At 37.4% G+C, this 27,880-nt stretch overlaps 1 protein-coding gene across 6 annotated transcripts in view; it reads right to left on the bottom strand.

Moving 5' to 3' along the window:
* The window catches only part of LOC150093183 (phospholipid-transporting ATPase IF-like), a 799,705-nt gene that overhangs the window by 219,203 nt on the left and 552,622 nt on the right, over positions 1–27,880 (bottom strand). For 5 of the 6 annotated variants that reach the window (XM_090413774.1, XM_090413776.1, XM_090413778.1 and 2 more), the window contains one exon: positions 1,537–1,664. In XM_090413774.1, coding sequence (XP_090269900.1) covers positions 1,537–1,664 — 128 coding nt within the window. Of the gene's footprint in view, positions 1–1,536; positions 1,665–1,957; positions 2,089–27,880 lie in introns of those variants that run through there. The other variant, XM_090413779.1, reaches the window with a different exon arrangement.

Below are 27,880 nucleotides of genomic sequence, written 5' to 3'. Positions count from 1 at the left end.
AAACTCTTTCATTTTTCCTTCAATAATCTTTGTGTATTTTAGTCTACAGTTCACATTTGAGAGCTGCTCAACTTTTATTCGCTTTAAAACTTTCTTGCATGTCATTCTTTTCAATATGAAATTCAATTTTATGCTGCTCAAGACTAAATAGTGATCAATTCCAATTTCAAATCCTCTGTACACTCTAGTTTCCTGTACCAGGGAGAAAACATCACTATCAACAATACCATAGTCAATGAGAGACTTTTCTTATTCCTTGCCTTTTCTCTCCATGTGAATTTGTGCACATTTTTATGTTGGAACATGGTGTTAGTAATAACTAGTCCATGTCCTGAACAGAAATCCAACAGGTATTTGCCATTATTATTAGCTTTGCTCTTTTCTCCAAATTTTCCCAAAATATTTTTGTATGTCTGACAATCATTTCCTACTCTGCTACTTAGATCCCCAACAAGGACCAACTTTTCCTTTTTCATTGTGTCGGTTGCTTTCTCTAAAGCATGAAAAAATTCCTCCACTTCTACCTTAGTAGAACCTTCTGTGGGACCATAGGCACAAATAAGTCTTATTGTCCAATTCCTCATTCTGATATTTGCCCACATCACTCTACTTGAGACTGCCTGCCATTCAAGAAGATTTTTTTTTTTTTTTTTTTACTTCTGTAACACGTTACACACATTTAATGAGATTCTACTGTAATCATGTGCCCTAACTGTATATTATTCCTATTATTGTTTTAAACTACTGTACTGATGATGTTCTAAGATACTTAGGATGAAATATTTACAATTAAATAATTTTCACTGTGGTTAATAGGTGCGTTTCTTTTAATTATGATTGCACCACAGGTTTCGTTATTTAAAAAAAAGAAGATTTGCCTTGTATTTTGTGTTGAATACTATGGCTACTCCTTCTTTTCCTTGATTGTCATTGCCTGAATATAACATTTTGTATTTATTGCTCTGAAAGATCTCACCAGTTTTGTCTTTTTTTAATTTCAGTCACCCCTATTATGTCGATCTGGTACTTATCTAATTCCTCAGCTATCTCCATTTCTTTGCCATTCAGGCTTCTTATGTTGATAGTACCGATCTTTAACTCTTGTGATATTGATTTGAGGTGTGCTTTCAGATTTGTTCCAAAAAATATGTGTATGGTAAATACATGATTTAGCAAGCAAGAAGAGTAGGCCCATAATTTTAAAATGTTTATTACCCATACTGCTAAAGAGAAAAATTAATCAGTGTTGAACTGCCAATCCAAAGATAAAATACATTTATATATATATATCTGAAAATTCAAACAGAACATACATGTATTAAAATATATTTTCTGCGTGAAGCAAAGGTATTTGTTGAGTATTTTCTATCAGATATTAACTAATTTCAAATTATTTGCTTAATGGGAATGTAGTGAAATGCCATTCTTTCTATTTCTTTCCAGGAAAGTTCTCAAACCTTTTTTTTTTTGTCCCACTAGAAGAACTGGTAATATATAGATAAGATATAGATTAATTAATAAAGAGAAATTTATTACCTATATAATTCAGGCCTATTGTAAAGAACATCTTGAGACATGTGTTGTTCTGATATTCCAAATATCAGAATAGGAAGAGAGGTAAAAAAGATATTGTAGAACATCAAATATAAACCAAAATATAAAGGCTAAAGGAGAGAAAAGAAAGAAAGAAAACAACTTATGAGAACCAAACATATTAAAAACTTTTAATAAATTTTTGCAAAAAATAAAACATTGAATTACTAATTATTACCTAGCCTCCATTATCAGAAGATTCACTATATAGGAGGCCCACTGAAGCTATCACAACAATCAACCATGTCTAACATACTTTCGTTTAAATTTATTAAATATCGATACACTGATCATGTCCTTCAGTGCATTCCACTTACCTCTTGCATATTCTTTTCATTAGTAACATTCTCTTTCCTTTTGATTTTCAATGTAGCATTTCTTCATGAATTTGCTCTGATATTTCATATCCCAGATTGAATACTCACTCACAATTAAGTCATCCTCTTCCATATGTGGTCAAGAAGAGTTTGCAGGAGGTAATGGCTGACTCTATACCTAGAGTCCGAATAGTAAATCACATAGGGGTTAAATGGATGAATAACACCATTAAACTTAACATTAAACAAGAAACAACTGTGGAGGGAATTTAAGGAGAACGGTGACTTGCAGGTTCACGAATGGTATAAAGAGTAGGCCAGAAGTGTGATAAGTGTGGTAAGAAAAGCAAAAGGGGATTATGAAAGGAAATTAGCCATGCAAGCTAAAGAGAATCCCAAACAGTTTTTTCGATATGCTGCAAGTAAGAGAAAAACTGTATATGGCAGAATGCTTTTAAGGAATGCCGATGGTAGGGAGGTCACTGAATCAGTTGATACAGTGGAATTACTGAATGAGCACTTTGCAAGAGTATATCATCCAGGTGGTGACATTGAAGGAATGAAGGAATCATTAGTTTATACAGGAATTGTGGTGAATGAAGTGGAGGTGAATAGTCTATTACAAAATCTTAATGTGAATACATCTGTGGGATTGGATGGTATACCAGCATTGAACATATTGTTTAATCTGAGTCTCTGGGCTGGTTTAGTCCCGAAGGGGTGGAAAGAGGGGAAAATAGTTCCACTGCATAAAGGAGGACCCAAGACTGTGGTTGCAAATTACCGACCGATCAGCATATCAGGAGTTGTTGTCAAGGTCTTGGAGAAAGTAGTCAAGGGAAAAATACAGGAATGGATTGATGAAAATGAGATACTGTATGGGGGACAGCATGGTTTTGTGAAGGGTAGATCATGCCTCAGTAACTTGCTCAAGTTTTATAAGACAGTGTTTTTTAGATATGTGGCAAGTAGAAGGAAGAACGATCATGGAATATGATGATGTTAATGGAAAAAAATGGTAGAATGGTAACTGCTGCAGAAGATATTACTGAGATATTCAGTGATCAATTTATAAGGGTGTTTCATCCTGATCAGGCTGGAGTCATGAGCAGCTTAAGTATAGAGGATAATAAATTTAGTTTAATCCTTTAACCAAGTGTAAGCAAACAATGTTTGCACCTGAAATATCTTCAGGATTGAGGCAACTTGTAGTAAAGGTGGACCAAGCTCTCATCACTCCTTGTCTTAGTATTTCCCATAATGCAAAGCACAACTCTTTGCAGACATGTATAATGCTATGCATTAAGGGAAACCGGTCTGGGTAGTGGCCATTCCCTTAATGCATAGCATTATACATGTCTGCAAGGAGATGTGCTTTAAATTATGGGAGATACTAAGACAAGGAGTGATGAGAGCTTGGTCCACCTTTACTACAAGTTGCCTCAGTCCTGAAGATACTTCAGGTGCAAACTTTGTTTGCTTACACTTGGTTAAAGGATTAAAATAAATTTATTATCCTCTATACTTAAGCTGCTCATGACTCCAGCCTGATCAGGATGAAACATCCTTATAAATTGATCACTGAATACCTCAGTAATATCTTCTGCAGCAGTTACTAATCTACCATTTTATTCCATTAACATCATCATATTCCATGATCGTTCTTCCTTCTACTTGCCACATATCTAAAAAACTCTCTACGGTTTTTATTCACCTGATTTGCCAATTTCTGCTAATACTGCACTTTTGTTTTCCTTACAAACTGAGTCACTCTCCTGCTTTGTTCTTTATACTCTTTATGTAACTGATTATTATCATTCATCTTGTATTGCATCCAATTCCCACCTACCTAATTCACCCTTTTGGCCTTTGGAATACAGTCACACATTGATGCTGTTATGTATTTCTTTGTCAGTTCCCAAGCAGCATTTATTTCCTTACTGCTCAACTCCTGGTTCCATGCTATAGCTCCAAACTGTCTCCTAAGCTTGTCATAATCACCAGCCTTGTAATCCATGTATATCCTTTCCTCACAGAAGTCTACATATGTTAGCCACAACCCAGGTGATCACTTCATGATCACTCTCACCAACTGGAGGAAAGTGTAAAATTGCACAAACAATTACATGCTCTGATGAAATGATCAGATCTAAATTCTCGATCCTCACGAGCCTGAGACAGTTAACTCTCAAGTAGTTGAGAAATTCATTTTCCTTATTTCCAAATGCTATCTCTTCATTCCAACCTATACTGCCATAATTAGAATCACCCATAATAATTACCCTTCATTTGTTCACTAACACAAGTTTTTTATACATTTCTTGATCACTACCCTCTGTGTTCCTAGGTCTATAGCAACATTCAATGAAATATGTCTTCCTGTCAACTTCCACCTACACCACACAATCTCATAGCCATTGCCACTATCTCCCGTTTTCATGTTTACCTTATTTGGGAATAATTCCCTTGGTATCATCAGCAGCACTCCTCCCTTCTTTTCCTCTCTAACCTCGCAAAAAATACTGTATCTTTCCATTTCTATTCCTGTTAGAATATCATCTTCATTCAACCATCTTTCACTTATTCCAATGATTTTGGGGAGAATAAACTCAATGAGTGAAACCATTTCATCTCCCTTATTTCTAATACTTCTCGCATTTGTAAACAAACACAATAATTAATTTTTAGGTCTATAACCAATCCTATCCAAGCCAATTGGATAGGATTGGTTAGTTGGTTGTGATTTCTCCACCACATCTGCTCATCACCTTTATCACATATATCTGCTAGGTCTCAACTTCCCAACCTACACTGCAATATACTCCATCTCGTACACACATTCTCTACCATTTTCAACATCCACCCTCCGTATGCCATGTCTCCCTATCTACCTAGACCTCCCACCCATTTCCCTCTTCCTCTTATATTCATGTTCTCTCTTCATCTCTCACATGACTACTGTTTTCTCTGACAAGCACTTCTGTCTCTTCAATACTAATGTCCTGATTTTTATTTTTCACTTCATCTCTTGCACGTATCATGCCATGTACTTCCATCCAGCAACAGTTTCTCCAGTGTGCTCACTCCAAAGCCATTCAAATGCAATCCATCATAGTATCTTCTATTCTAGGAGGTCAGTTAAGGTCCTTTGTGGCAGTTTAGATTATGAGAGCTTGGTCCACCTTTATTACGAGTTGCCTCAGTCCTGAAGTTACTTCGGGTGCAAACTTTGTTTGCTTACACTTGGATAAAGGATTAAACTAAATTTATTGTAGTCTAACCAAGTGGGAAAACATCCAACATCTTTCTCTGAATCTAGAGTAATTTAATAATAAGGTGAGACAACTTTTGGCAACTCGTATAGGCAAATATGACTTCCCCATTGCTTCCATCTTAGTATCACCACCTCTGGGTCTGGCTCCCACTGACGAGACCTCAATAAAGGTCGAAACCGGTCTGGGTAATGGTCTTTCCCTTAATGCATAGCATTATACATGTCTGCAAGGAGATGTGCTTTGCATTATTATTATTATTATTATTCCGGGAAACTCCAAGGAGTCCACAGACTCATCGAGGGAGGCACTAACATCATGTCAAAAACAACTATTCGACATTCACACAGTATCTATCATACCTCGCCTTGAACTCATTCATGGTTGTAGCACCCACAACAGACTCTGGCAGCTTATTCCACTCATTCACCACTCTCCAAGTAAAAAACCTAGCTATAACACCCCTGCTAACCACATCCTTGCCCAGCTTCCATGTATGGCCCCTAGTCCTCCCACCACCAGTCCTATTCTCAAAAATATCTTCTGGATTAATCTTATAGAAATCCTTCAGTAATTTGAATGTCTCAATCATGTCACCCCTTTTCCACGTATCGACCAATTTTTGCAACCCACAAATCTTCAACCTGTTCTCATAAGATTCATTCCACAGACCTGCTATCATCTTGGTCACTCGTCTCTGGATCCTTGATAGGTCTTATCAAGGCTTAATACAGAGGAACAATAACTTGTTTGTCTCTGCTTGTTAAAGTATTTTTCAGAAGCCAAGTGATTTGATGAGCTGATTTAGTCACTTTTGCAATGTGCCCCCCTAAACTTCAATTCCCTTTGCATTATGGGAGATACTAAGACAAGGAGTGATAAGAGCTTGGTCTACCTTTACTACGAGTTTAATTATAGTCTAACCAAGTAGACAAAAACTTCCAACATCTTTCTCTGAATCCAGAGTAATTTAATAATTAGGTGAGACACCTTTTGGCAACTCGTAAAAGTTGAAACTGGTTGAAAGCTTGGGTGATGAATGGCAATGCTGTAGCCCACAAAGTTTTAACTGAGGCTCGGCTGTTGCTGTCACCCAGGTCCTGGGGGGGGTAATGAATGGCAATGCTGTAGCCAATTAAGTTAACTGAGGCACGGCTGTTGCTGTTACCCCTCAGATGACATATGAGCAAATCAGCAGCTATGCTCGGTGGTGGGGTGAGCCTGCCACAGGGTAGAGCCAACGCTGAGAGTTCTTCTCAGTGGCAGGGTAAGGCTGTTACTGAGGGGAACAATGTTAAATTTTTGGAGTTTGGCCTGTACTTTAACATTCAATAAAGGTTGAAACCGGTCTGGGTAGTGGTCATTCCCTTAATGTACAGCATTAAGTGTACAGCAATACATGTCTGCAAGGAGATGTGTTTTGCATTATGGGAGATGCTGAGACAAGGAGTGCTGAGAGCTCGGTCCACCTTTACTACGAGTTGCTTCAGTCCTGAAGATACTTCAGGCGCAAACTTTGTATGCTTACACTTGGATAAAGGATTAAAGTAAATTTATTATAGTCTAACCAAGTGGAAAAACTTCCAACATCTTTCTCTGAATACAGAGTAATTTAATAATAAGGTGAGACACCTTTTGGCAACTAGAATAGGTAAATATGACTTCTCCATTGCTTCCACCTTAGTATCACAACCTCTGGGTCTGGCTCCCACTGACGAGACCTCAATAAATGTCGAAACCGGTCTGGGTAGTGGCCTTTCCTTTAATGCATAGCTTTATGTCTGCAAGGAGATGTGCTTTGCATTATGGGAGATACTAAGACAAGGAGACCAAGATGAGAGCTTGGTCCACCTTTACTACAAGCTCCTCAGTCCTGAAGATACCTCAGGCACAAACTTTGTTTGCCTACACTTGGATAAAGGATTAAACTAAATTATTATATTTACGGTTATTTTGCCTGCTTCTGTTTAGGAGTGCCCCTGTTTAAATGTCATTGGCTTTTTTACTCATGGATTTTTTGGGCATTGTAGATGTATATTTACCAATAAATTTATGTAGCATAAAGGAAAAGAAATTTACACAAACCTTTTTCTGGGTGTTGTGGCTTTCTTCTTTCTGCGATGTCCAAACTACTGTGTGTTGTGGGGGGGAGGTGTATTAGGCAATGTGGGAGAATTAAAATAGGAATGGAAAAAACCAGGGTTTTTTTGAATAAAATATATACAGGGTGTTCGGGATAAATTTGACATATTTATAATTAATTATATTTTTCCGTAAGTTACATGTATTAACACACACTTCTCTTCATTTAAAAGTTTGGACCCTTCTTCATTCATATACAAGATGTCAGAAAGGATGGATAGCTGGAACCCACCTGAATCATGGAAGAGAATAACTTGTATCATGATGATTCGTGCCCGCCATCAAAATAAGGATATTACGACTGCTGCCCAATGCTCCCTGAATACAGTAAAAACAATCAGGCATGAACTAGAGACTTGCAATGGTGACTACGAGGATGTAGCAAGAAGAAAGATCCCTAGCAGACGATCTGATTGCGTTCGTACAGCAGAATTCCTCGCAAATCTGCAGGAACAGGTGTTGAAGAACCCTGGCATTGGAATTCGGGCTTTGTTCGTGGAGTTGCTAACTGTAGTCAAGCCCTGGATAACAAGGGTAGCCAATGGTAGGCCGTATGTATGGCAGCAGGATTCGGCCCCTTGCCACACCTCTGGGAAAAGTCAAAAATGGTTGTCTGAAAATTTCTACGACTTCACCAGTCCAAATGTTTGGCCTCCAAACTCCCCAGACCTTAACCCCATGGATTATTTTGTATGGGGCGCAGTTGAAAAAGACACCAATCGCACTTCCAGTAATACAAAAGCCCAGTTAATGGATAAAATTAAAACAGTTTTTGCGGCCCTTCCCAGGGAGACTGTAGCATCAGCTTGTTCGAGGTTCCGAAGCAGAATTGAAGCTGTGATCGATGCTAATGGTGGTTATTTTGAGTAAATCTTGTTGATAGTATTGTAATTAACTCTGCCTGTAATGTTTTTTTGTCAATTCATTAAATTTAATAGATACAAAGAAGATTTTCTTTTTCCTTACGAAACTGTCAAATTTATCCCGAACACCCTGTATACATATATATTTATATTATTAGGGATGGGCGAAGCATTTTTTATATTTATATGGGGTGGGAAAGGGTGAAAGGGGTTTAAAACAGCAACTGATTTTTTAGAGGGGGGGAGAGGGGTTGATGGGGTGCAGTCTGTGCTTGGTCGTCATCTGAACACATGGAGGAAGTGGATGCTATGTTAGGTCGGTTAGGTTCTTCTGCTTTTGAAGTGTTTGTGTTATCGCCTATTGGTCGAAGTTGTGACCTCAATTTTATGTTGCGAGCTTCCAAACCTCAGAGATTATGTAGGGCCTGTGGACGTTGATAGAGTTCGCAACACAATTTTTTGGCTATTGTTTCTGATATTCTAAGCATTGTTTCATTGTCTTGTCTCTGTCTACTATGATGGCCTTGTCGATCTGCGGGGTATGTTTTTGTTCAAGGGCGTGAACAGCTATTTCCGTTTTTCCTCTGCTTTGTATTTGATTTTTCTTTTTGATCTTGCATTTTTTAGTGTTTAAATGTTCTGGAATGGGGATGTTACAATCGCGGAAGTGTTCTTGTAGTCTTTCCCATAAAGACCTGATGGTGGAACCTGTGTTCCACCATCAGGCATAGAATCACTCCTACTACACCCCACCCCCCTCCCCAGGCATCACCTTTTATGGCAGATATGTGGAAAATATTCTGTGCACTGGAAATCCTACACACATCACCACCTTAAAAGCGTACCTAAACAGTTACAGCAAAAGACTAAAATCACCATAGAAACCGAACAGAACAAATCCATCAATTTCTTAAACTTGACATTAATCAGAACATACAATAAAACAGCCATCAAAGTATACCACAAACCCTCACATATCGGAAACTACCTCCATTTCCACTCATACCATCCATATTCCGTTAAAAAATCGGTCATCTTATCACGATTCATAAATGCCTACAAATTTTCAACCAATCAGAGTAATCTAAATGCAGAAATACCAAAACTAACACAGATCTTCAAAAATCGCAACTATCCTACACAACTAATAAATTATGCAAACAGGACGGCCAAAAACCACCAAAACAACCTTCGCAACACAAAAAATTATCAAACTACAATACACCCAAAACACATACAAAGCCCATAAATACTTTTCAAACATACTGACCACAAACTGGTATTCACTATAAACCAAAAATTGGCAAATCTCCTAAAACCCACTAAATCTCTCACACAAAAAGAAATATTTGAACACCACAACATAGTCTACAAATTTCCCTGCCAAAAAGACTGTGATATCTGCTTATAGATTTTGTTATTCCAAGCGAAATACCCAGAGTTGATGGCGATGGAAAAGAGATCTAAGATGTCAGAGGGAAAAACGTTTTCTAAGAGAGATAAAGTAAAAAACGTTTTTCCCTCTGACATCTTAGATCTCTTTTCCTTCGCCATCAACTCTGGGTATTTCGCTTGGAATAACAAAATCTACAAGCAGATAGAGGGAACCGCCATGGGCTCCCCCCTCTCACCCCCCCTTGCCAATTTCTATATGGAAGATTTCGAAAAACGAGCCATAGACTCAGTCCACTCAAACCTTCTATCTGGCTAAGATATGTAGATGATGTGTTCTCTATTTGGCCTCATGGCCCAGACACGTTAGACTCCTTCCTCGGTCATCTCAATAGCTTACATCCAAGAATCCAGTTTACTATGGAAAAGGAAAAGAACAATTGTTTACCCTTCCTAGACACCTTAGTCACACGCCTGCCTAATGATACACTTGCCTTCACTGTATACAGAAAACCCACACACACAGGCAGATACATTCACAAACTCTCCCACCACCACCCCTCACAACAATATGGCATCATTAAAACCCTTACCAAGAGAGCCCACAATCTTTGTTCCAGTGGAACCGCCCTCACTACTGAGCTTAACCACATACACAGAACTTTCCTCTCCAATGGCTACAGCGAACACAGCATCAAAAAAATAATCAATTCCTCCCCTATTTCCCGTCCCTCTCGTCAACAAGAATTTAAAAATGCCATCACCATACCCTACATCTGTGGCACTTCGGAAAAAATAGCCAAGATACTAAAAAAGTATAACCTACACACAGCATATAAGCCCTACCGCAAACTGGCTACCCTTATCCGTTCTACAAAAGATCAGCTCCCTCCTCTCTCTCTGCCTGGAGTTTACAAAGTACCCTGTTCCTGGAAGCTTGCGTACTTTGGACAGACAGGCAGATCAGCATCCATCCGCCTGGAGGAACACAAGTCGTACATCGTTAAACACAACTATGGCCATTCAGGCTTGGCTGACCATGTTTTGGACACCACCCACAGAGTATCATGGAAGAAAACCACCATGCTCCACCACAGCAAATTCAAGAAAGCGAGACTTTTCTTAGAAGCAGCAGCAGCTCTCAGAAACCAACCAAATCTTAACAAATACGGTTGCATTAAGCTTCCGAAGATTTGGGAAACAGTCATCACCGGAGGTCCCACCTTACATTCCAGGCCACCTGCTACTGCTCTTAGAGGGCGCTCCACCTAGATAGGACTTTATTGTCACCCACGTGGTTAGTATTGTAAGTTTTTGTGTGCATGTTACATTAATTGTCTTTGTAATCCCCGTAGATGTCCTAGTGACTAGGACGAAATATAGGAAGTATTAAATTCTATTTTAATTCTTTTTGAGCGTTGTAAAAAATCCATTAAACCTCCAATGACATTTAAACAGGGGCACTCCAAAACAGAAGCAGGCATAATAGCTGCAAATATAATAGTTTGTTAAGAGGAGTAACATGGGAGTTTTCCCAGAAATAATATCCATAATTAAACTAAATTTATTATAATCCATCATGCCTGTATAATCCCACTGTTCTTTCAAATACATGCCATACATTCACAAACTGAACTCCCTTCTCCTCATATAGCTCTGCTAGCATACCATTCATGATTTTGGCTCGCCATCGTGCCTTATCATTGTCATACCTGAGCAACACATACACACTGACAACTTTTCCCACTACACTGTTATCTTTCACTCTTCTCAATAACCTCCTGATATTCGTCCTCATATGCTCCTTATGTCCACTTAGATTATAGAAATTAATTTATAGAAATTTATATACTTACTTATATATTTTATATACTTGGTTTATAGAAATTAGATTCTACAATCTAATTTCTATAAACAACAAAACAACTGATGTCTATAATGTCAATTTGTTTACTTTTATTAAATGTTCGGACATAGCTATGATGATAAAGATGCAGATAACCGAAGATGAAACATTTACTGTTATTATTAATAATAATAACAGTAAATTTAACATTTATTAACACTAATAAACTAATAAAAAATAAAAATAATAACACATATTTGGAATGATATTTAATAAGAAAAAGATCAAAGTATGGATTTAAATTGAGCAGAAGAGCAGTAATATTGAATGACATAATAGCTAGAATGTGTGACAAGAGAGGACTGGTATATGTGGATGCTTGGAGTGCATTTGAGGAAAGAGAGGAAATGTATGCGAGAGACTGCTTACATTTGAATGAGGAAGGACTTAGGCATCTGGAGAGATTGTTGTTCTGAATGAGTTCAGTGTGTCCCAGGGAGGATGATAGCAGGGGTGGCCTCTTGTGGGAATAGGTACTTGGGAGAAGGGAGACGACATCAGGTAACACTGAGCCCAGTGGAATCTAGAGGGGATAATGCTGGGTATAGAAACAATGGCATTTATATGCTTTATACTAATGCCAGGAGTATCCGGAATAAGGGAGAGGAATTGGTGGCGCAGATAGCATCAGCCTAGCCAAAAATTATTGGGATCACTGAGACGTGATTGACAGAAGAGGATATAATAACAGGAATAGAAGTCGCTGGGTACAGCATTTTTCATCAGGATAGGAGGGGAAAGCGTAATGGTGGTGTACTGCTTATGATAAGTGATGACCTATGTCCTCTACGAGTGGAAGCTTTGGAAGGCAGTGAGACAAATGATTTTGAGAGCATATGGTGTGAGGTAGAGGTGAGCAAGACAGGATATTTAGTGGGGTGTTGCTACAGACCCAGGAGCACAGAGGATGGGGACCAGCAGATGTTTAGACAGTTAAGTTTGGCAAGTGCAAGAAGAATGATTGTTATGGGGAGATTCTAACTACAGTACTACAAATTGGAGAGAGGAAGGTGCATGTAGCAATAGGGGAATGGAATTTCTAGAATTCTTGAGGGACAAATGTCTCAGGCAACATGTAACAGAGGGAACAAGTGGTTCAAGAGTTTTGGATTTGGTTATAGCATCAGAAGAGTTGATAATAACTGAGATGACATCTCTCCCACCAGTTGGAGAGAGTGTCCATATGGTTTTGACTTGGAAAATGAATAGACATGCAGGAGTATCAAAGAGACGGGAACTTATGTGGAATTATAAAGCAGGTGATTATAATAGTCTTAGACGTCAACCTCAGGAAGTTTCATGGAGGGAGGAATTGGAAGGCCGGGATATCATTAGTGCGTGGGAAATTGTGAAAGAATATTTGTTAGCAGCAATGGTAAGTTGTATACCACGAGTGAAGAAGAGGACACAATTTGGAGTAAAGTGGACGACAAACAATATTAAACAGGAATTGCATGCGAAAAAGAGGCTATGGAAGAGATATAAGGAGACAGGTGAAGAGAAGATGCATGAAGAATATAAGACACAGGCCAGAAGAGTGACTAGTGTGGTAAGGAAAGCAAAACCAGAATATGAGAGGAGATTAGCCCTAAGATCAAAAGAAAATCCTAGGGGATTTTTCAGCTATGTGGCCAGTAAGAAAAGAAATGACTGTGGAAGAATGATATTGTGGGATAAAAATGGGAATAGAGTGACTGATGCAGAGGACATAGTGGAATTGTTCAATGAACACTTTATTGGAATATTTCATCCTAGAGGAGTCAGTTTAAATGCTAGAGGGATAGCAGGTTCGAGGTTTAGAGGTACAGGAGGAGAGTGTGTTTCAGATACTGAGTACTCTGGATGTCGGTAAAGCTTTGGGACTGGATGGCATTTCACCACGAGTTTTGAGAGAATGTGCTAGGGAACTGACAGTGCCTTTAACCTGGCTTTTCAATGAAAGTCTGGCTGCGGGAAAGGTACCCAGAGAATGGAAGGAAGGTAAGATAGTGCCATTGCATAAGGGTGGTAACAGACTGGAAGTGTCTAATTATAGGCCAGTTTGTGTGTCATCAGTAGTTGTTAAGTTCATGGAGAAAGTAGTGAGGGACCGTACACAGCATTGGGCAGATGAGGGTAATGTTATCTGTGAGAGTCAACACGGAGCAGTATGCTAACCTTTTATAATAAAGTTACAAGAACATTAGATTATTATTATTATTATTTCGGGCGACTTCAGGAGTCCTTAGACTCATCGAGGGAGGCCCTAAACATCATGTCCAGACAACTATGCGATTACATTCTCACAGTATCTATCATACCTTGTCTTGAACTCGTTCACCGTCATAGCACCCACAACAGATTCTGGCAGCTTATTCCACTCATTTACCACTCTAAAAGTAAAGAACCCAGCTCTAACACCCCTGCTAACCACACTCTTGCACAGCTTCCATAGGTGTCCCCTAGTTCTCCCACCACCAGTCCTAATCTCAAAAATATCCTCTGAATTAATCCTATAGAATCCCTTTAGCAATTTGAATGTCTCAATCATATCTCCCCTCCTCCGCCTATCAACTAGTTTCTGCAAACTACAAATCTTCAACCTTTTCTCATATGGTTCATTCCATAGACCTGTTATCATCTTAGTCACTCGCCTCTGGATCCTCTTCACCTCCTCCCCATCAAGAAGGAATCGAGGTGACCAAATCTGGGCACAGTAGTCGAGATTAGTTCTTATCAAGGCTCGGTACAGAGGTACAATAACTTGCTTGTCTCTGCTCGTCAAGGTATTTTTCAACAACTAAGTGAGTTGATGAGCTGATTTAGCTACTTTTGCAATGTGCCCCCTAAACTTCATCTCCCTATCCACCAACACTCCCAAGTCCCTGGCCTCATCAATCTCTTGGAGTACAGTTCCACCAATGTGGTATACTGCTGCTAATCATTTCACCCCAAAATGCATAACCTTACATTTTGTCACATTAAATTGACATCCATTCTCCTTAGCCCAGAACTCCAATCTATCTAAGTCATCCTGCAAGACTTTGACATCTTCTGCATTCACTATTGCCCTACCCAACTTTGCATCATCAGCAAACAAATGAATTGTTCCACTTAGATCCTTCCCTATATCGTTAATGAACAGATTAAACAGCAGTGGTCCAAGAACAGAACCCTGCGGCACACCACTAGTCACAGGACATCTTTTGGACTCTACTCGTGAATAAACTACTCTTTGATATCTCTCCATCAACCAACAACCTATCGATCTCACCAATCCTATATCCATTCCCATATGTTGTAGTTTACGGATTAGTATTCCATGTGGTATCCTGTCAAACGCCTTTGCCAGGTCCAGCAGTATCACTGTAAACCCATTTTCCTTATCCAGTTCAGCCGTCACCTTGTTATAAAACTTGAGCAAGTTACTGAAGCATGATCTACCCTTCACAAAGCCATGCTGTCCCCTTTACAGTATCTCGTTTTCATCAATCCATTCCTGTATTTTTCCCTTGACTACTTTCTCCAAGACCTTGACAACGACTCCTGATATGCTGATCGGTCGGTAATTTGCAACCGCAGTCTTGGGTCCTCCTTTATGCAGTGGAACTATTTTCCCCTCTTTCCACACCTTCGGGACTAAACCAGACCTGAGACTCAGATTAAACAACATGGTCAAGGGCACTGATAATTCTTTAGCCGCTTCACGCAAAAACCGTGCCAGTATACCATCCAATCCCACAGATGTGTTCACATTAAGGTTCTGTAATAGACTAGTCACCTCCACTTCATTCATCACTATTCCCATATAAACTAATGGTTCCTTCATTTTTTCAATGTCACCACCTGGATGATATGCTTTTGCAAAGTGCGCGCTCAGTAACTTCACTATATCGACTGATTCAGTGACCTCCTTACCATCATCATTCCTTAAAATCATTTTGCCGTGTACAGTTTTTTTGTTGCTTGCAGCATATTGAAAGAACTGTTTGGGATTCTCTTTTGCTTGCAAAGCTAGTTTCCTTTCATAATCCGCTTTTGCTTTTTTTACCAGATGAGAGAAAGGCAATTTTCTTAGACTTAGCGAAGGCATTTGACAGGGTGCCACATGATAAGCTGATATTTAAGTTGCAGCACATGGGTCTGGATGTTAGATTGGTCAACTGGATTGAGGATTGGCTGATAGGTATCAGAGAGTTGTGTATGGTGGAGCAGTTTCAAGGAGGCAGAGGGTTACAAGTGGGGGTCCCACAGGGCTCAGTACTAGGACCTATATTGTTTAACCTTTATATCAATGACATTGCCAGTGGATTGCAAGGGGATATTCATTTGTTTGCAGATGATGCGAAGCTGGGAAGGATTATTAGTAACAGTGCAGATGTGGTAGCCCTGCAAGAGGATTTGATTAAGCTAGATAGATGGTCAAATGAATGGGGGTTTCAGTTAAATACAGCAAAATATAAGGTCTCGAGGTTTGGGAAACATCGATGGGATGCTGTACTCTATGGGAGGAGTTATACTGAAGGAAGTAGGGTAGACAAGAGATCTGGGGTTGATGATTGATAGAAACCTGAAATTTAGGGGACATATTGCAAAAGTGGTGAAGGTAACACAGAGGATTGCTACAATTATGAGAAGGACACTGACCTGCAGAGATAAAAGGGTTATCATTCCATTGTATATGTCTCTGATCAGACCATACTTGGACTATTGTTCTCAGATTTGGTGCTCAGGATTTGAAGGGGATAAATTAACTGTGGAAAGGGTACAAAATCAGATAACAAAGATGGTTTCAGGACTGTACAATGATAGTTATGAGGATCGGCTGAGGGAATGTGGACTGCAGAGTTTAGTGGATAGAAGAAGGAGAGGTGATATGATTGAGAATTTTAAACTGTTGAGAGGTGGTTACAGGGTTGACACTTGGGAGTTTTTTCGCTTGGTTGAACAGTGGGAAGGAGTGATGACAAGAGGCCATAATAGTGCAGATGTGTAGTGCAGCAGTTGCTCACAGATTCCTTTCGTAACTTCCATCCCTGGAAGTTACGAAAGGAATCTGTGAGCAAGAGGGTGAGGAGTGGTTTCTTTGCATGGAGGGTGGTTGAACCATGCAATGCCTTGCCTGATGGAGTGGTGAGAGCGAGAATGGTCAATGAGTTTAAGGAGTGGTATGATAGACTTTGTGTTTCTTAGGGGCAACTCCCCTCGATGAGTCTTGACAGACTTTATGTTCTTAGGATGGACCTCCCACGATGAGTCTTTTGAATCCATGGAGGACTGAATAATAATAATAATAATTATTATTATTATCTTCTATTCTAGGAGGTAAGTTAAGGTTCTTTGTGGCAGTTTAGATTACGATATCAGTGTTGCTCTAACCTGTAGGAATAAAGAAGTCATCCTTCCCACTTTTACAGGGCTTTGATAAGATTACATATGAACTATTCTGCTCAAAAATGGTTACCTGAGCATAGCAGTCCAAGCATACTGTGCTCATTTCTTTCTTTCTTCAGAAGTGAGTAATCAAGAAAATACTAAATGTAATTGCATATGCATCAGATATATACATATATTCATGGGATCGACAGGAATGACATATATTTTAAAAAGTGTGCTGTGTGTTATGTAAGTTGGGATAAGAAATGCATTTATAACTCCTTGGACTCCAAGAAGGTGTGTATAATAACAATAATTAGTCTCTCCTACAATCCCTCTTACCATCATTAAATCTCCCCCAGTTTTTGCATTTGATTCACCTATAAGTATCATCTTCATCCAGGAGGTTGACTATCATAGGTCGAGACTCATGGGTCTCTGCCTTTCCTGTATGTCTTTATCTTTTCCTTTTTGTTTCTTCTCTCTACTAAAACTTGTGGAAGACTTACAGTGTGACCAGTATATATTATTTTTCATTCCTGCATGTTCTTTATTATCTCCTCTTTTTTTGTACCCATCATTTTTGAAACTTCATTTTTCCTCTTTAGCAGCAATGAATAGGTTAGAGTTGAGGCCACGGATGTGGCCTCAACTCTAACCTCAACAGCATCCACTACCACCTGCAGTCCACCAAACCCCACCTACTCTTTTTAACCGAAACTCAAATCTCACTTCCCCCCAGCATTATTCATCTCAACCTTCCTAACTATACACTATTTAACTCCTTTTGACCCAAGGGTGGCATCTGTGCATATATTCGCTCTGACATACCCTGCCAGAGAACAACTAGCTTGGAATTACCTGACTTCAACCTTCTTTGGCTGAAGATATTCCTCCCCAACTCAGTCAAATTCATCTGCTATCTCTATCGCTCTTCTAACACCACCAATCAATCAGAGCTCTTTCATTTCCTCTCCTTAAAAGTTGATTTTCTCCAGTCCCACTTCCCAAACAGCGAAATCATCCTCCTGGGTGATTTCAACGTCCATAACACCAATTGACTTTCCTCTTCCAGTCATACAGATCATGCGGGCAGAGATGCTGAAACATCTGCAGTCACTAAGTTGTGGTCAGAATTACCCAGGGGCTTACTACATTCACTGCATATTTGGAGGGGTTATTAGTAAGGAAGAGATCTAGGATATTTGGGGAATTGTTCAAAAACCGACCAGAATACCAGATAACCCAAACCACTCCCCAAATACCCTAGATCTCTTCCTTACTAATAACCCCTCCAAATATGCAGTGAATGTAGTAAGCCCCTGGGTAATTCTGACCACAACTTAGTGCTTATCTCCTCCCCCATGCAACAAAGCCTACACAGTTACTCCCACACGAGTACTTTGGCATTATAATAGTGCCAAATAATAGTACAGGCATTCAAATCAAAGGTAAACAAGTTTCTCCTTTCACAACCCATCATCCATATACGGTACTAGCATACTACAGGTTGACCAGCCAACCACCTGTATATAGGCCCAACATTTAAAAAAAAAAAAAAAAAGCTGCTGCCAAAGAAGCCATTCTTGTCATGTTCTATTGTATAGAAAAGACTATATTTACAATTTACATTTACAATTAAATAATTTTCACTGTGGTTAATACATGTGTTTCTTTTAATTAAAGACTATATTGTTGGATCATCCTTAGTAATACATCCTGTCTTTTGATCCGCCATCTTGTTTTAACGTTGTTCTTATTAAGGTTAATTAATTGTATGTTGATTACTAAACCAAATACAGGGAAATTTCTATTATAGTGCACCACCCTATATTCAGATTAGTCTATGCAAAATAGTGGAATCAAATATTAATTAACTTTAGGAGTCTAATTTTTATATATAGGCCGAATTTGACATCAACATTTAAGGTTCCCGCTAGGTCCGATAATTTTATGTACGGTGCAGTGGAAAAGAATCAGGCTAACAACAAATTGAAATCAATAAAAACAAAACATTTAATGCAGGGTTATATAATATATACATAAGCATACTTTGGATAATGGAAAATTAACTCTGTTCAACAACTCATAACATTCACTCAACTCTTGGTATTAAACATCGAGTCTTTAAAATCTAATTTCTCCCTAATAAACAAAAATAGTTCTAAAGGTCAATATCACTGAAATTCACAGCAAATATTTTAACAATTGTATTCTCTAATTATCCCTTAGTCAGAAATCACATAGTTCAGTCAAGAGGTAGTTATCACTTTAAGGGGGAAAGACTATTAATCTTCTAGCTTTGGCTAATTTCAGCATAAACACCACAGTTAATGTTAGGATTTAACAGAAGGAGTTAATTCTTATAATTTCACTCTAAAATGCTATGAAGTACAACTGTTCTTACCGGAATAAATCCTTGCACATATTATTCACTGAAGCACACTCAAAACTTTAGTTAACTATCACACTGGAGCTACACATTTCAAAAGTAATCTTCTTTAAATTAACTTAATCTTTAATCTCAGCACATTACAAATGCAGACACACTTGCACTAGAAAAATCACTTATTCTTCATATACTACTTTGCAATAGAATCAGCCTTCCACTAATCTTCCTTGAAACTCTGGAATTCAACATTAGCTTCAGAATTCTATATCAATATTCTGAGTTGTCAATTTACATCCCGATCCTTCGTAATCTAATTACAGCACTTAATTCCTATTACTACAGCCTCTTACTTAACTCCGTGCTGCTAAAAATTTATTTCCTTATCTCTATTGTACTGTTCTGAGTGCTGTTACTGTGCTGAGTGCTCCAACTGCACTCAGTCCCTAGTTTCCCCAGTTCTAGTGCTGACTGCTTTTTGTTTACTCTCACTTTCCGTTTATACACCTTCACTCCTTTTTCCCGCCAAAACTTGTTCTCACCGTCTAGCTTATATTAATTCCATCTCATGTCCATAACTCACGTGCTACCACGCTCGCGCTTTCTACTTTTAACTCCGTCTCCATGACAACAATTAGAGCACTACATAAGCATAAGCATTACATAACATTTTACCTTTACATACAGAAATAAAATAAAAGGATATTTTTAAATTCAAATAATATACAATTAAATATGATGAACACAAATTCTTCTACTATATTAATATAGGAATAAATAAAATATTCTGAATGTTATTTTTATACAGAGTCCTTTCATTATTAATATATATCCTAGATTAAATAATTAAATAAAAAAAACTCAAAGGTAATTATATGAATAATAGTTTATAATAAGAGATTTACATTAAATAATATCTACAAATGTAGCCATTGATATGGTGGATTATGTTGGATTCTGAAGGGAGTATTAATAATTTTAATTTCTCTTCATTCAGAATCCAACAATATAAACTCTTAATCTTTCTCAGTCTAGTTTCTTTGCTTATTTCTCTAATGTTAGAGTGTTTTTTTATTCTATGCTGATTTTACAATTTCTGTAATTAGATGTTCTATAATAAGTATAGGATTCAACCTTTTCTAAAATTTTTCTCTGCTTAATATCATAGCTTTTTTTTTTTTAATGTAAGGTCATATATATATTTTTTATTTTATTTTATTATTTTTTGACTTATATATTTATTTGTTCTATAAATTTTTGCAGTTTTTTCATCTCACCTCTCAGCAATCAATACAGGATTATTAACAGCAAAGATTTCAATATTTCTTCCTCCTGTATGTACAGCCTCCAATTCTTGAATACTTAATTTTTTTACTCCTATTGTAACTACTGAACAGAAGATGACACAGCCAACAATGGGAGTAAAAAAATTAAGTATGGAAGAATATGTACTTAACTTACAGTATGTAAAGTGAAGATATATGTACCTAATTTACAGAAATGGGCTAAGGTAGTACACATACAGATTCTGGCATTTTCATGAATGTATGAAACTGTTATTGCAGGAAAAGATCAGATTATTAACTCAAATCTATACACTTCATCTAAACTAGCACTTCCAGGCAGACTTTTAAGAACATACCTGCATATCACACAAAATATATCTTGCAGAGACAGCTTAAAAGCTTAAATTTTAGGGGGTAGATGATTACTTTAGACAAGTAACTGTAAATTTTGTTTTTTAATTTTTTTTTTTAAAGATAAATAAAAGGTATATTTGTGCTTGTCAGTTGTTTTGTCAGGATTTCACAATGTTAATATATGTTAAATTCAGGTTGGCTTGGGAGAGTTTCAAAGATAATTCCTAAAAATGAAGGTCATATAATAAGCTTCAAATCTGAGCAGTGAAAATTACAGATGATAAGTGTGCAAATGTGAAGGGTATAGAGAAAATACAGGTGGGAAAGCACTTGCAGGAATGAACAAAGGTGAATAAAATATAAAACATAACATGAGAGAAGCAATGGAAAGTCAGGAAAATGATGAAGGCTGTAATCAGAGAAACAGCATGCTTATATTGAGTCCTTCACAGGACAAAGCATGAGCTCAATTGAGTGGACAGACATCTAGTGAATAGTCTAGCATAAAAGAGAAAGAAAGGAGCAGTGATGGGAAAGAGAAAGAGTATGACAAAGTAGGAGAGAGAGAAGAGAGAATCCAGTATAGTAATTCCATGATGAGAATTGTGCTTGATAAGAGGAGGATTATGAAATTTTCTAGTACAAATATTAAGGGTCTTAAGTGATGCTGTGAAATACAAAAGTGAAAGAGAGGATTTCTTTTTTGGCTTGAAAAGTGAAAATGATTTCAAAGGTGAAAAGTACTGAATGAGAGATTATATGAAAAAGCTACTGGAAGAAGCAAACAAGAAGAGCAGAGAAAGTAAAGAGAAAACCAAGAAGAAGAGCAATGATTGCAAATGTATCAATGCATGGATTGGGTAGAAAGAATGGTGTAGTTTGTAAATATATGAAGTGAATGTGATGGATGAAAGGATATGACTGATGGACTGTATTTGAATGGATGTGCAGTTAAGGATTTGGAAAAATTGTTCAGTGAGAGGCTATAAGTGCAAAATGAAGGAAATTGGAGCTTTTGGGAGGACAGGTGTGTGTGTGTGTGTGTGTGGTTGTCTTTGTATATACTCATGTGTGTGGAAATGCCCCATAAGTGAGCAAGTGAGTGTGAGAACAGGAATAATAAAAACATTATGAATACAGTTTCTCGGGTGTTAAATCTGAAGGATCATTACATGATGTAAAGGGTAGTTGTGGACTCAAGATGATATCAAGATAACACTAAGGCAGGTAGGAAATTACAGAAAATCAGTATCACAGTGGTGTAAAATATGGAAAAGTTGGTTAAGGGCAGAATTCATCAATGGGTGGCAGCAATACAATCTTACAAAACAGCTCTGTGAAGATGAGATATGTGGTAGTAATTTACTTGCTTTATATAATAAAGGGATAGTTGAACTAGACACAGGAAATGGCCACATCATGATAATCTTAGACTTTGCAAAGGCATTTGAAAGGATATGTACTCTATTATGCAAAGAGGAGTAATGATAAGTGGATAGTAAGTGGGTGACATAGATGGCTGACTAACACACATTAAAGAGTAGTATATAACAGAGGAGAATTCAAGAAAAAAGTAAATGACTAGCAGTATGTTATGGGCTCCATACTTGGAGACCCACAACTATTTAATTTGTATGTTAATGATCTGGGGAATGAAGTGAAGGGAGAATATAAAGTTTGCTGATGATGAAAAACTGGAAAGCATAGTAATTAATAAAAGTGATGTAGATGTCCTGCAGGAGAATTTAAATAGACTAGCAGTTTGGGCAAAGAATAATGGGTACAGATTTTGTTAACTTGGTTTCATGAGAACATGAAACTGGAGGAAAAGATTTGGAGGTTAATGAAAAAAATGATGAGTGGTTTGTGCAATACTTCTTATAAGACAGAGTGAAAGTTTATGGGTTCAAAGTTTCATTGGCAGGTTGAAAAGCAGGATTATGAAAGAAACACACAAGTTAATAAAGTGATTTTATAGAAAAGATTGCAGAAGAAATTTTGAGTAGATGACTGGTTGGGAGAGAACCCTGAAAGCTATGTAAGAACAATGTTACAAGAATGTGAGGACTAGATTTTTTGCACAGAGAGTGGTTTTTATTCAAAAGCTAAGAATATTGTATACATGTGTGAGTTTTTATTGCTGTGCACAAATCACTTCTTGTGTTCAGGAAAAATTAGTTCACATGGTGCAGTTGAAGCAAACTGTTGTAAATTGCCCTCTCTTCTTTTATTATCAATATAATTTAAAATTATTCACAGCAAAGTGCATATTTATGTCCTCAATGGTATTCAGAAAGAGGAAAAATTGAATTAGAGAAATGATATCACTTAAAGCAGCAGAAAGCAATAATAGAAAGAAACATGAAAAATTTAAGCTTGAGAACTAAAATGAATATGATAGAACTTGCCCCAAATTTTAGTCGTCTCACACTAAGCTCTTATCACATGATATGATACGATATGACATGACATGACAAGCTATTAATACTATTAAAAAAGGAGAAGGATTAATAATTCCTGAAGTTGAAAAATGGCTAACTGCTTGGATTAGTCATCAGACTCAAACTGTTCATATATTGTTAAACCCCAGATGAATTTCAGTGCAGGTACTGTCTATCTTTTATTATTATTATAGCACTCTACATGGAGTAAGCAGACTCATTGTGGGAGGTTCATTCAACTGACAACATATTTATCATACTGAATCTTAAAATCCTTAACATTCCTTGTATTAACAACACATTCTGGTAACGTGTTCTATTCACTGACAATTCACTATGTAAAAAATCTACTCCTCACACCCATCTTCACCACATTCTTACATAACTTAAAAGGATGGCCTCTGGTTTTTTCCCCTTTTGCTTTCTACTCTTTTTATAATCCCATCTGGATTAATTTGATAAAATCTTCTCATTAACTTATATATCTCTATCATATCATCTCTTTTCCTCCCATCCAGTCCAGTCACTCGTTTCTGGACCCTTTCCAATGTTTCCACATCACAATGAAAATCAGTTGACCAAATTTGAGCGCAATAGTTTAAGTGTGATCTGACCAGTGCTTTATACATTGGCACGACGACTTCCTTATCCCTATATGTCAGATTACTTCTTATCATAGCAGCACTATGATATGCAGTCTTTGCAACATTTCCAATATGCCCTCTAAACTTCTGTCTACTGTCAACCATCACTCTCAAATCTCATCCACTTCCTGCAGTATGGCACCATCAAGAATTAGAACTAATTATTTTCGGTATTAACCCACATACAAAGATGTCAAATGGAAACTATGTTTTAATTTGATTAGTTTCGTGAAAAACATTGTTTCACGTCATCAGGAAAGAGCACAAATAAATTAAAAAAAAAAACTAGAAGGAAAGTAATAACTGTTAACATTTCTAGTGAAAAATATCTGAAAATTTTTAAACTATGGAAAGCATGCGTTACATTGGCTGCAAGTTTGTGGGGTACACTACTGGTAAATGCAAGTGTGTTGCGATGGACTAAGGATCCACCAGTAATGTACAGCTACCCACAAATCAGAAGCCAGCATAACAGTGAATAAATGTTGAAAGGTTATTTTTCACTTAGTTAGACTATAATAAATTTAGTTTAATCCTTTATCCAAGTGTGAGCAAACAAAGTTTGCACCTGAATGTATCTTCAGGACTGGGGTAAGGTAGTACAACACCGGGCAACTCGTTGCAAAGATGGACCAAGCTAACATCACTCCTATCTCAGTATCTCCCATAATGCAAAACACATCTCCGTGCGGATATGTATAATGTTATGCATTAAGGGAAGGGCCACTACCCAGACTAGTTTCGACCTTTATCGAGGTCTCTTCAGTGGGAGCCAGGCGCAGATGTGGAGATACCAGGCAGAAGCAATAGCATGGTCATCTCTACCTATAGGAGTTGCCAAAAAGTGTGCCACCTTTTTATTAAATTACTCTGGATTTAGAGAAAGATGTTGAAAGTTTATTTTTCACTTGGTTAGACTATAATAAATTTAGTTTAATCCTTTATCCTTACTTTTTCCTTAATTCTTAATCCTTAATTTAATAAAAAGGTGGCACACCTTTTGGCAACTCCTATAGGTAGAGATGACCTTGCTATTGCTTCTGCCTGGTATCTCCACGTCTGGGCCTGGTTCCCACTGAAGAGACCTCAATAAAGGTCGAAACTACTCTGGGTAGGCCCTTCCCTTAATGCGTAACATTATACATATCCGCAAGGAGATGTGTTTTGCATTATGGGAGATACTGAGATAGGAGTGATGTTAGCTTGGTCCACCTTTGGAACGAGTTTCCCAGTGTTGTACTACCTTACCCCAGTCCTGAAGATACTTTCAGGTGCAAACTTTGTTTGCTCACACTTGGATAAAGGATTAAACTAAATTTATTATAGTGAATAAATGCTTTACCATATTTTTCATGGAATGTTAACTATTATTACTTTCCTTCTATTTTTTTTAATTTATTCATGCCATTTCCTGATGAAGTGAAGCAATTTTTCACGAAACTAGTCAAATTAAAACATAGTTTCTATTTGACATCTTGTGTGTGGTTTAATACCATAAATAATTGTCCTTTTTCCACATAGCCCCACACAATGAGACTTTTCTAAGAATGCTTATGCTATTCAGAACAGTGACATCTATATTTATCTATTTATTTATCTGTCTACACACACACACACACACACACACACACACACACACACACACACACACACACACACACACACACACACACACAGTGGATTACATTTAATCGGGCCACATTGGAAATAGTGAAATTTGCCCCAATTAAGCAGCTGCACGTCGAGAGTTTAAAAGGTGTATGTATGGTACACATAATTCAAGTATAGAGAAGATTTTCGTTTAGTGAGTAGAAAAATTACTAATTTATAAACTTAAAAATTTGCTTTACTTAGAGTAAAATATTTGCCATAAAAATAAGTTCATTTATATACATATTAAACATGCATGCAGTTCTTAGCAGTTAATGATGTGGTCAGTACAGTATTTAGTGCAGATATAGCATTGCCTTCATGCATGAAATAGAGTTGTAATTTAGTAATAAACTTTCTAGCTCTCGGGGTTTCTAGTTCAAGATTGGGAATGTCAGCTTCATCTTTTTTTGTTCTTCTAATGTTTTCTGGTGTTATTTTCTACACAATTCCCTCATCAAAGACCTCATTTTCATTATAGTACTGGTGACTACCATCAATGGATGCAAACTCTTCACAGTTTCTGATGCAGTTCATGTTTAATGAGATGTCATTTTCACTATTCGCCATATATGGCATATTCATGACCAAATGCTTAAAACTACATTGAGCAAAACAGTTTTGAATGGTCTAATTGCTTATCAGCCATAAACTGTATTGTCTGTAAAAGATTAACTTTTGCACTAACATCCTTAAGTATTATCAAGCACCAGTAAAATTTTTCTTGATTTCTATTGTAATTTCCTTGTCCCAACTCATAAGCCAATTCTTCAAAAATTTAGATGTCATCCATGCATTTTTGTTCACATGGTACTGATCCAGACATGTATCTTGATTATAACAAGATACACTAAAACCATCTGATGTGGCACAATAAAATATCCCTGTTTCATCAGTATTGCAGATGCCATCAACACTACATTTTTTAAGCAAGATAACATAATTTTTCTAACACTCCATGTGATAGAGATTACTGACTAGCACAATTAAACAGCATTGTGTCCCAAATAAATGAAGCAGATTCTTGTTATCTTCTCATTTTATTTTTGTTCTCTCAGACTCGTCCCAATAAAATGGCTATCCTGATTAACTAGTGGACCAATTAACTAGAATCTACTGAATATACTGTATAAACACCCCCCCCCCTACATAATGTGTGTGTGATTTATAACTGAGTCAATTTAGCACAATTACATAGCATGTGTTTTTTTTTTGGAATAGGATAGCTCTAGAGCACAATGTTTGAGAACCATTGGAGAGACACCATCAGAACAAGAAGTTTTTTTTAGTGATCAATTTATTTAGTAGTATTCTGATGTTGTTTTGTCAAAAAAACTACAGGAGGCACATGGTGCATGAATTCCAGTATGGTTAGAGGCAATTTCCCTTGGTCATCCAAGCAGAAATTCAAGGAAAATAGTGATGCTAGGAGGTCAGCTTTATCTCTGGATGAAGTAACAGTGTTACCCTCAGGATGAGTGAGAGAGAGAGAGAGGTAGAAGTACAGGTAAGCAGGAGTGTATCCATTGGCATTTGCAAGGGCCCGGAAGGCTTGGCTTCCATGCGGAAGAAGGCAAGTTTTCTTCTTGTCAATCTTTAAAATTTGATTTGGATCTGCTGATGATTGCTTTACATTTTTTAAAAAAAATTTTTTTTGCATGCTTTATTATACATGGACTATGAAGTTGAATTTCTTAATGTACGTGACCTGCAACAATTTTGGTGAGGATAATTTCTGTGACTTGATCAAAGTGGGTGTTAGGATTGGATGAGCTACCGCAATAGTCAGACCATGGAAAGGAGGAGAAGTTCTGGAGGTCATCCCAATTGGCACCTTTGTAATGCCAGAGGATGTGAGGTTGGGAATGGTTTTGAGAAACAGAATTTTGTGAGAGGGGGAGACTTGCACAAGATTGTGGCCTGAGTTGCCAAGAAGTGACCTCTACAATGTATCCAGAAGGAGAGCTGGTTACAAAGAGCTCCAGGGTATTTGAAGAGTGAAAAAGGTTACCAGGAATTAGAGTAGGTAGATGTATGATTTGCATCAGGCCATTACCTATAGTAAAGATTTCTGCTTCTTGTTCAATTTGGTTGGTGTTGTTGGAAATAAAAAGCCAGTTGTAACTGTGGATGTTGAGGTAATCTAAAAAGATGATCTCACTATTTGGATAGCTGGACTGCAGATAGTTGATTTTCGTGGAAAGGAATGTGATGAGGTCTGAGTGGTAATCAGTGTTTGGAGACTAGTAAAGGCAATAAATGAATGATATTAAATT

This window comes from Typopeltis vanoorti, chromosome 24 (genome assembly GCF_054136105.1).
Source record: "Typopeltis vanoorti isolate ZY-2024b chromosome 24, IOZ_Tvanoo_1.0, whole genome shotgun sequence".
NCBI lineage: Eukaryota > Metazoa > Arthropoda > Arachnida > Uropygi > Thelyphonidae > Typopeltis > Typopeltis vanoorti.
The sequence above is the reverse complement of the archived record's forward strand: the minus strand, read 5'-3'. Positions and strand labels throughout refer to the sequence as shown.